This window comes from Trachurus trachurus (assembly GCF_905171665.1).
Source record: "Trachurus trachurus genome assembly, chromosome: 6".
Classification (NCBI taxonomy): Eukaryota; Metazoa; Chordata; class Actinopteri; order Carangiformes; family Carangidae; genus Trachurus; species Trachurus trachurus.
Genome location: NC_139897.1, coordinates 35169776 through 35183580, shown reverse-complemented (window position 1 = coordinate 35183580; position 13805 = coordinate 35169776). Strand labels below are relative to the sequence as shown.

General features: G+C 42.4%; 2 protein-coding genes across 4 annotated transcripts; one reads left to right on the top strand and one right to left on the bottom strand.

Annotated features, from left to right (window-relative positions):
- LOC310987579 (uncharacterized protein) lies at window positions 1-8920 on the top strand. 3 transcript variants are annotated; one of them, XM_083973900.1, is made up of 10 exons: window positions 1-117; window positions 976-1202; window positions 2795-3399; window positions 4388-4485; window positions 5486-5596; window positions 6927-6999; window positions 7089-7180; window positions 7293-7411; window positions 7983-8082; window positions 8688-8920. In XM_083973900.1, exons 2-10 carry the CDS (start codon window positions 1069-1071, stop codon window positions 8757-8759), a joined length of 1404 nt encoding a protein of 467 aa, XP_083830026.1. In that variant the 5' UTR covers window positions 1-117; window positions 976-1068; the 3' UTR covers window positions 8760-8920. The 3 variants fall into 3 exon arrangements, with proteins under 3 accessions (XP_083830026.1, XP_083830025.1, XP_083830027.1); XM_083973899.1 differs by having other exon boundaries at window positions 47-315; XM_083973901.1 differs by having other exon boundaries at window positions 55-159.
- A 47-nt stretch (window positions 8921-8967) lies between these two features.
- Window positions 8968-13354, bottom strand: lyrm5b (LYR motif containing 5b). Its single transcript, XM_083973963.1, has 4 exons — window positions 13038-13354; window positions 11912-11977; window positions 9841-10124; window positions 8968-9029 (listed from the first exon to the last, which is right to left on the bottom strand). Exons 2-3 carry the CDS (start codon window positions 11954-11956, stop codon window positions 9915-9917), a joined length of 255 nt encoding a protein of 84 aa, XP_083830089.1. The 5' UTR covers window positions 11957-11977; window positions 13038-13354; the 3' UTR covers window positions 8968-9029; window positions 9841-9914.
- Window positions 13355-13805: the final 451 nt, after the last annotated feature.

The following is a 13805-nucleotide window of genomic DNA, read 5'->3' as shown; positions in this document are numbered from 1 at the left end:
CCCGATCTCGCTGTGACGTCACGTCCTGTTGTGACTGGTGGCGGCGGCTTCTCTCTTCTCTCCTCTGTCGGTGTCGGTTTCGGTAGCTGTTCTGGTGAAAAACACGACGACACCGAGGTGAAGTGGACCCGCAGCTCCTCCGCAGCGTCGCCGCAGCTGGTATCGATGAAGTTTAATTGATTTAATATCGATTGATTGAGGTGTTTTGTCTGGGAGAGCAGTAGCCGTTGAGCTACATGCTAACGCGGCTAACTTAACGTTAACGGACCGGTGGTTCTGTTCGGTTCGGTTGAAAACAAACAGTCGCTGCTGCATGTGAGTTCTGTAATGAAGAAGATGAAACCCTAGAGCATTTGTTTTTTCTATGTCCCACTTCACATCTTTTTTGGTGTGACATATATAATTGGATTGCTTAAAAAAATTAAAGATGTACTGCCATAATAAAGGGAACACTTAAACAACACATCTTAGATCTCAATTAATGAAATATTGCAGTTTAAAATCGTTATTCAATATATAGTAGAGTGTGTTGAGAACAAAATAACATAAAAATGTAAATCAAAATGATCATCCCAGGTTGATTTCACACAGGTGTGATATACTTGGAGTTACAATGTGTTTTTTGAGCAGTGTAGATCATCTATAACCGTGTCTGTTTCTGACACTATTCATGTAATTATACTCTTGGGTAAATATCATATCCATTGTGCAAAATGGAGGAACTCTAAGTGATTGTTGTCTGAATATATAACTATTTAAGACTTATATAACACAAATATTCCGCTTTCTTCTGCTAAAATAGAAAACAAACAGTCGCTCCAGTTTTACGTCACTGTTTCCCGCCTTCTTGTTGTTGTGTGTCTGTCGGTCCAGTCCGGTCCAGGTTCTGTAACTAGGACAGAACCGGAACATTAAGCCGGTCCTGTGTCGGTGTCTCGGCCGTTAACCAGCTCTCTGGTTGTGACCGCGGTGCAGGTCATGATCCCGGCCCAGAGGAGGCGCTAGAGTCCGGCTGTAGAGGCTTCAGAGGCGTTAGAGACCGGGACCAGGACCGGGAATCGAACCGCCATGGACGCTGCAGCCGCCACCAGCCCCTGCTCGTCCGAACCGGACAGTCCCGGAGCTCTGAACCGAGGCTGCTTACTGGACCCGTCGGACCTGCTGTACCACGACCTGTCCATCATCGTACCGGAAACACCCAGGTAACTACTATAAAATGATCGGTGTGGGCGGGGCTACGGAGATGACGTCAGGTTCGATTTGTGACGTCGTCTCCGTCAGTTGTAAACAAACGGTTAAAATGTGTGTATTACCATGTTCCACATTCATCACACAAGCTCTAAAACACGGCGAAATCTGAGTTTATTTTCTCATTTACAGAGTGATAAAAAGAGATATCCAAAATCCCCAGAGTGTGCATCCAGTCGCATCCAGTTAGGACACAGTGTTATATGTCAACAAGAATTCTGAAAGTAGCTTTATGCATTGTTCAGATTTCTGTTCTGGATATGCTATATGCAAATCAGCGCATATTCAATCAGATATTGCCCCCATTTACATATTTAAACATAAGATTTGACAAAACTTGTAATACAAAATATAATTGTCTCAAGGTAAGTAATAAACTTGGGAAGTTTCATGGTGATACCTGTTAGTTTAAATGTTTACCCTATTCACCTGTAGTGCTTGTGGTGGAAATCCTTTAATAAAAGATATATATAAAAAAAAAAGAAAGAAAAAAGGTTAAAATGTGTGTACATCAGTATTATATAATCAGAACTGGTGATTAGTTATGGCACCTGAGTTAGTAACTGAATTACTACATTATAAAAGTAACTAACTACCAGAAAAAGTAACTAGTACCGTACAACTGCAGTTTTGTTTTTTGAATTTCAAGAATTTATGCCAGTGCATAAGCAAACATAAATGTATAAAATTAAACATTTTTAGCCGAAATTGGCAAAATTGAGAGAGTAACGCTAAAGATCAACACAATGATTCCCCCAAATAACTTGTTGAAAAAATTAGTAACTATTGTTGTATCCACAAGTTTCTGAACGTCATCTATGGTCAAAACCCGGAAGCTGGTTTTGCTCTTCCGGTGGAATTGTACGTTTCCGTTTCCATGGTTTCAGTCGTTGTCATAGTTGCGGTAAACGCATGGATCTATTAACGCTGGCTTTTAACACGGATGTGATGATCCATGCGCTTTACAGATTTTCATTGAAAAAAAAAATCAATGCATTTCACAATTCGTCTCAGTCATGAAAGAGTAACGTCGCGTTCACACTGGACGCAAATTAGTGCCGGCGACGCGAATGGCACGGCGCGAATGAAGCGAACACGCGAAACTCGCCTGTTCGCGCAAGTTCAAAATATTGAACTCAAGCGCTCCTAGCAACACTATACTGATGTATACTATCCACCTTTTTCCGAACGTCAAAAACGTAGCCGGTTTAGCCGGTTTTGCTCTTCCGGTGGAATTTTATGTTTATGTTTCCATGGTTTCGGTAGTCGCGGTAAATGCATGGATTTCTTTTTTTTTTCTTTTTTTTTCAATGAAAATCTGTAAAACGCATGGATCATCACACCAGCTTTTAACAGTGGATATCACACACATTGACATCCCTGTAAAAGCCAGCGTTAATAGATCCATGCGTTTGTAGTGTAATGTAATTGTAATGTAATTGTAGTGTAATTGTAATGTAATTGTAGTGTAATTGTAGTGTAATTGTAATGTAATTGTAATGTAATTGTAATGTAATTGTAGTGTAATCCTGTTTGTGTGGTTCAGTCCTCAGATGAGTAAGAGACGACGACGTCCGACCACAGAGGAGCAGCTGAGTCCTCAGGTGGTCGGACCTGAACATCTGTCCAGTCGTGGATCCAAACGCAGGCGTCTGACGGCGACATCTTCAGTGACATCATCATCATCCTCCTCCTCATCTTCCTCCTCCTCTTCATCATCCTCCACCTCGGTGCTGCGGAGCGTCGGTTTTCTTCCTGCTTCTTCTCTCAGGACGTTCTCTCTGGGCAGCTGGTTGGAGGCTCCTCTGTCCAACGCTTCCTCTTCATCCTGCTCATCCTCCTCTTCCTCATCCTCCTCATCCTCCTCTTCATCATCATCTTCTTCCTCCTCCTCCTCTTCCTCCTCCTCCTCCTACCTGACCCCGGTCTCGGAGGAGGATGTAGAAGAGGAGGTGCTGAGCGCGGCGGTGGACTCGGCCGTTCACCAGCGGAGCAGCAGCCTGAGGGGGCGGAGCCTCCTGTCGCCTTCACCTTCATCATCTTCATCATCACCGCCGCCCCAGCCTCCTCTTCCTCGGCCCTCAGAGTCTCTGTCGTTCCTGACGGAGGAGGAGAGGAGGTGGCTGAACGGAGAGCAGCCGGACGCAGCAGGTAAGACACCTGCTGTCGCCACGGCTACGGCTGTTTATGCTCAGGGTTCCTACAGCTTAAGCCAAGTTAAATTTAAGACTTTTTTAAAGCCACTTGAAATGAAATTTAAAGCAGAAGTAAGTGATATTTTTGTGTTAATATAAGTCTTAAATAGTTGTATCTTCCGACAGCAATCACTTACATAGAGTGTTTGGTCTGAAACACGGGTCTGTCAGTCCCTCTGCTCTGCTCTGAGCCCAGGAGAAAACTTTCCTTGTATCCTACAACCTTTATCCAATGAGGAGAGAGAACGGCATAAAGGGGCGGTCCTCTCTGTGTGTGCAGCCAAGGGATGCGCCTGAATGTGGTGACGTAGGGACGAGGACTGTTATGGTGCGTTCAAGGAAACTCGTGTTTTTCCGACCTGTGAAGTCGAACCAGTTCGATCTGGTACGAGTTCACAGGTCGGAAGTTACGAGTGGCCGTTATAGTGACTTTCACAGGTAAAACAGGTCGGAGAAACACGAGTGGGTTGCCTGGAAGGCTACAAAGTCGTAAGTCGTGACTTGAAGCTGTAATTTACGGTTTCAAAAGCCTGCCTGGAACGCAGCATTAGCCAAAACCACCGGATCGCTTACTTCTGCTTTAATGAAGGTTATAAAAACCAAAAAACTTTATTCCACTAATGTTGATTTCTCTTCCTCAGTTTAAAACACAAGTGTTGTGAATATATAATCAGTCTTGTGTTGTTTCAAACTGAATAGGAACTAGTTTTCTTTATTATTATTCCAGGTTTGAAAACACTTGAACCTCTTAGTTTTTATTTATAACCAGATGTCAGAATAAAACTAAGCATCATTTTACTTTAACAAACACATAGAAATAGTAAAACCAGTTTAAACTGGTCTCTTAATTTTTTCCATTTTTAATTTCTCCAGAGCTGAATATTATTATTATTTATCTGTATATCTATGTAGTCTGATGACGTCATTAAACTCTGTTGCTACAGCGACGCTGTCCGTGGAGATCGTCATCAGTGACGATGAGGACGCCGTGCTGCGCTCGGCTCAGCTGGAGGAAGACGAGGCCATGGCCCGAAGCCTGCAGGTGGGCCGAGACACACACACACACACACACACACTGACACTAGAGATGCACCGATCAATCTGCCGCCGATTAAAAAGGCCGATCTATATCCAATTGGCCCCAATTGGTGACCGGCCGGTCACTGTCGTAACTTCCGGTTTTCGGCCGATCAAACTGACCTGCATGCGTCTCATAGACTCTATGAGCTCAACGCGCCCAGAGCAAAACAGCAGCGAAGACTCAGGAAGAAAACATGTGGCTGATTTGGACCAGAGAACTTCTCTGTTTGGACTTATTTCACTGTGTGCCAGGACGACCCAAAACACGCTGTTTGTAATGCTTGCAAGTCAAAAGTAAACCGTGGAGGATCAGTGATTACCAGGATTTTTTAAAAGAGTGGCGGCGAGGGGGGACGCGACCGTATACTGCAGTTGCCACACCGGACGCGGAAGCTCCGAGAAGCGGGGGCATTTTCATTAATCCTCCGCAGCCGGTTGCAACCCTGCAGCGATCGTTTCGGCGTCTGTGCAGGAGCCGCGGGCGTCAATCTTGGGCAGGAAGTCTCACAAAGAAACATGAGACGATCCGGTCAATTAAAACACCGCGATTGACAAATACGTGAGGCCAATGTGTGTACGTTTGTAGCCTATTTGTGTTTATTAATCTAAACAGAGCGCCAGAGATGAACGAACACACACACAGAGGGGCAGAAGTGTAAGTACTGTTGAAACTCTCACTCTATTTCTTATTTGTGATGTTTTATCCTTGAAAAGGGGGGTTATGATAGCATCATGTAGCCTACCACTAGTTGTGGTTTTAATTGCAGTTATATAAATATGTGTCTATTGTATGATTATAATTATTTCTTAGATAGAAAATCGGTATCGGAAAAATCGGTTTTGGCAGGTCAGACCTCCTTAAAAACCGGAAATCGGTATCGGCCAAGAATTTTGCAATCGGTGCATCTCTAACTGACACACTGACACACCCCGACAGCAGCTGACCTCTCTGTCTCCGTCAGGCCCAGTTCGACCATGAGGAGGTGCAGTCTCACACTGGACACCATCACCACCATCATCATCTTCATCACCAGCAGCTGCACTATCATCTTCATCACCAGAGTCACCACAGGGTGAGTGCACCACACACACACACACACACACACACACAGAGTACAGTATTTAGCAGTAAACCAGCGTCAGTTTGTTAGAAACTTCTTCCTGGTCCTGAACTCAACCCACTGATCTGGTTCAGACCGGTTACAGAGGAGTTCTGATCGATGACGTCTGTGATATAAATACATCAACATGTACAACACACTGTTGAGTTGTTGTGGTGATTACACAGTTTATATAAACAGACACAGCAGACGATAATGTTCACTAACAGAAGTGGAGGCTGGTTAACTGATCAGATTATAATGATCTATTGAATCTATGTGACTAGACTTGTGTTGAAAAAACAGAAAAAACAAGAGCACTCGCAGCTCTGCAGGGCTCAGTGTCAATTTATTGTAGTGAAGTACGTTTCGAGCAGTGTAGCTCTTCGTCAAACAGTAGGATCGCTATCAGAAGCCATCTTAAATACTACTAGTCACATGACTTGATCAGGAGAAGATAGTATGCAGCTGTTGCAGGTGTCAGAATTAACAGAAAAAACATAAGACAACAAGCAACCTCAATATCCTGACCTTGATATTCTGGGTGCATATAAATAAATGTACATTGTGTCACACAGAGTTGTGTTGCTCAGCAACGTGAGCCTCAGTTGAGGAGATGATCGATGATGTGTGTTTTTTCTTGCTCTTTCTTACGTTCTTGCGTTCACACCGGACACGAAGATGTGACTGACCCAGACACAACGGCGTTTAGATTTAGAGTTGTTTACTCGCGCAAGTAACGCGAGTAAATTCAACAACATACGCGGCCAAATTCGCGCGAGTGAATTAATGGTACATTACTAATCTTCAACCAAAAAATAATCACTAGATTAGTTGAAAAATGAATCGTTTGACATCGTTAGAATAATTGATAGATTAATCAGGAGAAAGATATTTGTTCAGGTCGGTCCTAGACCTGAGACCAGGTTCAGTGGTTTGGTCCAGAGTCTGGAACCACCTGGTACCGTTGATCCGTTTGTGGTGAGAATGAATCTGAACCAGATGAAACTCAACACTTCAGTTGTTATAGAAACGGTAGAAACCATCACTGGTTAGAGACGTTAGAGACGGAGCGACTCTGCTGTGGTAACGGTCCGGTAGCAGAGATGGAGGTTCTGCTCTGTAGCGACTGGACGACTCCGTCCCTGACGACCAATCAGGAGGTCGAACAGAGAAACAACAGGAAAAACTGATGTGGTTTTGTTTACTACGTTGGTCTGTTTGTAATAAAACAAAAAGCAAAGTGAATATGAAGCTCATGACCTCTGACCTCTGCCCTCTGCCCCCCCCCGCCCCCCCTCAGCTCCCTCCTCCTCTGGACTCCAGCTGGATGTCTCAGGTCCTCGCCGCCGTGTCTCCCGCGGCGCTGCAGGACGGTACGACCACACAACCTCACTGTTACTATGGAAACGTACCACAGAGCGTATCTCTCCTTCTTCACTTCTTTTAATGTTTCTGTTCTCAGAGCTGATTGGTCACCGCAGGCGGCGTGGGCGGGGCCGGAGAGGGAACGCCATGCCCACGTTCTCGGAGGATCCTCAGGGGAACGACTACGAGGTGACGACTTCAACTTTAACTTTATTTAAACATTTCCATGACGACACCACCGGACCACAGGAGGCTGTTTGTTGCCATGGTGATGATGAGACTGTTTGATGTGTGTTTCCAGGCTCTACTGGAGTTCGAGGAGCGACAAGGAGCCGTCGTCTCCAAGAAGCTGAGCCGCAGAGAGATCCAGAGGTTCCCCACCAAGACCTTCAAGACCTGCAGCAACGCAGGGAGCTCACAGTGAGTCTGGACCAGAACCTGAACCAGAACCAGGGTTCTTACGGGTCCTTAAAAAGTCTTAAAAGGCATTCAATTAATTAATCTAAAAACAAGGCCTTAATTGGCATTAAAATGTCTTAAATCAATTTTTCAAACGTCTTAAAAATGTTAACACTTGGTAAGTGGTATTTTATGGTTGTAATTAGTCTCAAATCTCAAAATAATTGTTAATATTCCGACATAGAGAAGTTAGTGGCGGCCGTCAACGCTAAATCTCTCACCGCCTCCAGCTCCCGAGTCAGTGTTTTTTTTTTTTTCGGACTTTTTATGCATTTATTTAGAAAGGACAGCTGGAAAGAGACACACTCCAATGTTCATGTAGCAGTCACTTTACCTTGGATCACATAGGAAAGTGGGTCAAATTGTCCCTAACCCTATGTAATTGATGTGGTGTCGGTCTTAAATTTCATTTCAAGTGGCTTTAAAAAAGTCTTAAAAAGTCTTAAATTTAACTTGGCTTAAGCTGTAGGAACCCTGAGAACCAGAACCAGCTGGACCCGGTCTGACTCGGTCTGTTTGCTTTGATTGACAGGTGTCAGATCTGTTTCTGTGACTACGGCGACGGTGAGAAGCTGAGGATGCTGCCGTGTTTCCATGACTACCACGTCCAGTGCATCGACAGGTGGCTGAAGGTAACAACACACACACACACACTTTAATCTGTCTTTAAAGGGACAGTTCAACATCTTGTGTTTTATAGCTGTTTTTACATCCGCGGGGCAGAGACGTACTTCTGCCTGTCCCTCATCAAACTCATCAAATACACAATCCAACAACTCCACAACGCTCTGGTGGACAAGTTGTGAGCTGCACATTCACCACGCTATGAGATAATAACACAACGTTACCACACAGAGTTGTTTTAGAGGGAAATACAGAGACTGTTGATGAGAAACTGTCCCTGAAGGCAACGTGCATCAGCGGTTTTACATGAATTTCCCTCTAAAACAACTCTGTGTGGTAACGTTGTGTTATTATCTCATAGCGTGGTGAATGTGCAGCTCACAACTTGTCCACCAGAGCGTTGTGGAGTTGTTGGATTGTGTATTTGATGAGATTTGATTGATAATTAAAGGTAATAATGAACCTACTGCTATGACTATAGGGATTATTATGGTGAGAGGAAAATCTGACTAATAAATGTTGAACTATCCCTTTTTAAAGGCAGAACTAGAGAATATCAACAATCTGATTGGTTGTGAGTATTGATTATTGATTATTGCTGGTCTCCTGACAGGACAACACCACGTGTCCCATCTGCAGAGCCAACCTGGCGGACGGCGGCGAGGCGCTGGCCCCGCCCCTCTGACCTCTGACCTCTGTATAGTTTTCTACTGTCGTCACTTCCTGTCAGTATTGACCAGTATTGATGATGAAGGACTCGTCATCGCCACTCGTCTTTTTTTATCATTTTATTTAAACGTGTTGATGTGTCGGACTCGTTCTGTTCCAGTTCCTCGGTGGTTGTTGTTGTTGTTGTGTTTGTTGAGGTTTTTTTTTTTTTTTTTCTTACGAGCCTCAAATAAACGTTAAGACTCTGACGTGTGGCGTCGTCTACTTCTTCCTCGGGGGGCGGAGCCTGTTCAGTCTAGAGCGCTGGAAAAGAGAGTAAGGACACCACCATTGACTCCCGTGGTAAGGGTTTAAGGGTTTAAGGGTCTAAGGGTCTAAGGGTTTAAGGGTTTAAGGGTTTAAGGGTTTTGCCCCCTAGTGGCAGAATATGGGTATTGCAAAAGCGCCCAGAAAACCCATTCACTCCAATGTATGTGTGTTGCCCACTTGCTGGTAAATTGATGAAAACGGCCGTGTTTTTGTCATATCAAATTATACTTATAATTTGTTTATTACAAAATGTAGATTGAAACATTAAAGGGATAGTAGCATTTTTTTTTAAAAGTGTGGTTGTATGATCTACAAATAGCCCCTAAGTACTTTAATTGCAGTAGAAGACTCTCTGCACTCCTCCCGTTAGCAACGCCAGCCCATAATAGCCCTGCCCAGAGATTTATATCTATAACTATAATATAATTTTTTCCAGGGGGAGGAAATAAAAACTGTGTTTTTCCTGCACTTTGAGGGGCTAGAAAAAATTATATTATAGCGAACAATGGAACTGTGTAATTTTTTTTCCAGGTAAAACCTCTTTTAGGCCGTTTCTTTGGGTCTGTTCACAACACTGTATGTTGTAAATCTCTGGGCAGGGCTATTATGGGCTGGCGTTGCTAACGGGAGGAGTGCAGAGAGTCTTCTACTGCAATTAAAGTACTTAGGGGCTATTTGTAGATCATACAACCCCACTTTAAAAAAATGCTACTATCCCTTTAAATTATTGAAAACACCACACTGGCTCATTCACCAACAATGCAGAGATGTCAGTTCTTTTGCAAAACCCATATTCCTCCACCAGGAGGCGCTGCCATTGGACCAATGCTGTCCTTACTCTCTTTTACAGCTACTCTCTAGTTCAGTCGTCGTCGTAGTAACGTTTCTTCAGCGCGCGGTACTTCCTCAGGTAGTACAGCGCCTCCAGCTCTCGGGCCACGTACTCGCCGCGGCCGATCAGCTCCCTGATCCGCTCCGGGTCCTGGACCGACCGGTTCTTCACGAACGCAGCTCGAAGCCGGTCCCTGAAGTAGTCGCCTCCTTTAGGGTACTCCCTCCCCAGGTAGAGGAGCTGAGGAGGAGGAGGAGGAGGAAGGGGAAGAGGAGGAGAAAAGCACAACAACAAACTGTCATCATCTGTAAAATGTGGAATTTTTTTCACTCTTTTTGAGGCTTTCAATTTGAAAAACCCGTACACCCTGAAGTGTATAGGTAGTGTTAGCCTGCCTCCACCTAAAGTCGCTAATTAGCTTAGCTCAAACACTGGAAGTGTATAGGTAGTGTTAGCCTGCCTCCACCTAAAGTCGCTAATTAGCTTAGCTCAAACGCTGGAAGTGTATAGGTAGTGTTAGCCTGCCTCCACCTAAAGTCGCTAATTAGCTTAGCTCAAACACTGGAAGTGTATAGGTAGTGTTAGCCTGCCTCCTACCTAAAGTCGCTAATTAGCTTAGCTCAAATGCTGGAAGTGTATAGGTAGTGTTAGCCTGCCTCCACCTAAAGTCGCTAATTAGCTTAGCTCAAACACTGGAAGTGTGTAGGTAGTGTTAGCCTGCCTCCTACCTAAAGTCGCTAATTAGCGTAGCTCAAACGCTGGAAGTGTATAGGTACAGTAGTGTTAGCCTGCCTCCACCTAAAGTCGCTAATTAGCTTAGCTCAAACGCTGGAAGTGTATAGGTATTGTTAGCCTGCCTCCACCTAAAGTCGCTGATTAGCTTAGCTCAAACGCTGGAAGTGTATAGGTATTGTTAGCCTGACTCCACCTAAAGTCGCTAATTAGCTTAGCTCAAACACTGGAAGTGTAGGTAGTGTTAGCCTGCCTCCTACCTAAAGTCGCTGATTAGCTTAGCTCAAACGCTGGAAGTGTATAGGTAGTGTTAGCCTGCCTCCTACCCGAGCTGAAATCAATTTTGTTTGGACGAATTTGGCGCTACTCAAGCTAGCCGTTGTGACCAACGCACTTCCGGTTACTTTCACAAAATAAAACACCCGTTGCCCTTTACATACAGAAAACCATGACGATAGAATTTGTGCTTTTACTTTTTTTACTCCGGTTTCCGTTTAGAGTTGCTGAAGAGTTTCTCTGATGACTTTAGGTGGAGGCAGGCTAACACTACCCATACACTTCCAGTGTTTGAGCTAAGCTAATTAGCGACTTTAGGTGGAGGCAGGCTAACACTACCTATACACTTCCAGCGTTTAAGCTAAGCTAATTAGGGGCGATACGGCTCTATCTCCCTTGTTACTGCACGCACAGTCGAAAGGATGGTGTCTATCTGCTGGTCATGGACTCGGGAGTGAGGCAAGACACGAAACAAATGTTGCCGTATCCCTTCAAACATTATGTTTAATAATTAGCAACTTTTATTCTGAAGAGGTGTTTGGCCCCTCCCCCTCTGTGACGCTGCTTTAATCCAGCAGGACTTTTATTTTGTAAAATGCAGGTTTCCTTTTTTTTAATTCTACATGGATGGTGTTTGATTTATTCACCTGGATCATGATGGACACGGAGGAAAATAAATCCTGAGTGAAATTATGATTAAAAACTTTTAGGAATGAAGAGTTGAGTTCCTGTCGTTGACCTGCTGAACTGGAGTTTTATTTTTACACCGGTTGTTCATTCGTTGTTTTTGATTTTATAATGAATTAAAGTTTTAAAACAAGGTTGAAGTCTTTTAAGTTTGTTGTTGAGTTTTGTTGAGTTCAGGGTCTGTGGGAAATTAAAAATTAAACTTTTTGGTGTTTCCTCAGATGATGATACGCACCTGTCCACCAGGTGAGTGTGTGAACTTTTTATGTAAGTTATAAAGGTTTTAAATCAAACAAGTGATTAAAAAAAAAAGAAATAAAAGCAGAACTCACGTTTTTATAGAGTCGAACCACTTCCGCCCTCAGAGGGTTGGCCATGACGAGGGGGCGGAGTCAGAGCTGAGGAAACAGGAAGTGATCAGTAAAAACAGCTTCAGAGAAGACAACAGAAAGGTTTTTTTTTTTTTGTACAACTTGTTTTGTTTTTAGGCTAATTTCACATTCATAAAAAAAATAATAAAGAACCGACTCAAAACCAAACTTCACACATTTTTCCAGGAACTATATCAGTGCAGCAGCACTGTTAACAGACTAGAAAACCTAAAGGCATAAGAAACAAACTTTATTCTGGTAAAAATGTTATTGAATTAATATGTACATTTTTAATTGATAATTTATCTTTATTCATTTATTTTTCTACTCTTTGATGGTAAAACAGTTAAATATTGACTTGAAAAAGAAATGTATTTATTACACGCACACCCAAACCAAAACTGAACAAAATATAAACACTTACACATCTATTTACACACTGCAAAAACTCTAAATCTTTCCAAGAATATTTGTCTTATTTCTTGTCAAAATGTCTCATTTCTAGTCAAAACTAAACTCTTCACACTTTAAATAAGACTCATCACCTAAAAATTTACTTGTTTTAAGATCATTTTCACTTGTTTCAAACTAATTTTCACTTGAAATAAGTAGAAAAATCTGCCAGTGAAAGTAAGTTTTTTGTGCTTGTAATAAGAAAGAAAAACTTGCTCCACTATCAGATTTTTCTACTTATTTCAAGTGAAAATCTGCTTGAAAGAAGTAAAAAAGTGTCTAAAAACAAACTGCTTTTTATGTATAAGTATAATATACTTATTTTAGGTATAATGAGATTTGTTTTGACTAGAAATTAGACTTTTTGACTTAAAATAAGACAAATATTCTTGGTTTTTGCAGTGCAGCAGATGAATTGAAAACAGGGGTTTTATCTTTTCAAATAATCAAACTGAGGTTTTTAGTGATTTGTAAATGTCTCGTGTTTTTATAAAGCTGACGTCACAGTCAAACAACAAAAAGGTCAAAGGTCAGTGTGTGTTTTCACCAGAATAAACTATTTACTACGATGCATCCGTTGTTTTCTATCTATTATTATGATTATTATGGTATGCAGGTGTCGGTGTGTTGTTACCTGTGCAGGTGAGAACCGATGGGACTCCAGAACTTTCACCGGGACAAAGTGCAGGTTGCTCCTTTAGCTCCTTTAGCTCCTTTAGCTCCACACAACTAAACTGCACTTTACTTCACCTCCTATCACTAACTCCTTTACACCTGCAACAGTTGTTCCGGTGTGTGGTCAACACATCAGCGGTGACGTCAGCAGCAGTTTTAGTTTAGTTTGATGAGTTTGTAACTTTCTGTAAAAACTTTAGGATCAGATCAGTCGCGTTGTGTAAAAAAAACAGCTGTAGACTGACAACCAAAGAGCAGCAGCAGCAGAGATGGTTCACCCCCCCTCAACCCGACGGGACACTGCGCATGCGCAAAGAGGAAGAGCGTTTCCGGTCACAAAATAAAAGATGAAAGTTGAATGTTCAACAGGTTCAGAGGGATACAGATGTTAACTGGGAGTGAATATAAATACATTGCTTAACATGTTAGATATTTATGTCTTATATATTATTATATGTTTATATAGATATTTATGTAGTATATAGACCTATATGTTTTATATATAGTTATGTATGTAGTATAGCTATATTAATATGGATATTTGTGTAGAGTATGTTTTATATTTGTATGTTTGTCATGTATGTATATAAACTTTATAGAGCTCTTGTCAAAGAGCTTACATATTTTTAGCAACAATACAAAAAAAAAAATATACATATTTTATGAATTTCTGTATTATCTTCTTACTTTGAAGACCACCGCTGTTGTTGTTGTTTTTCACATAGGG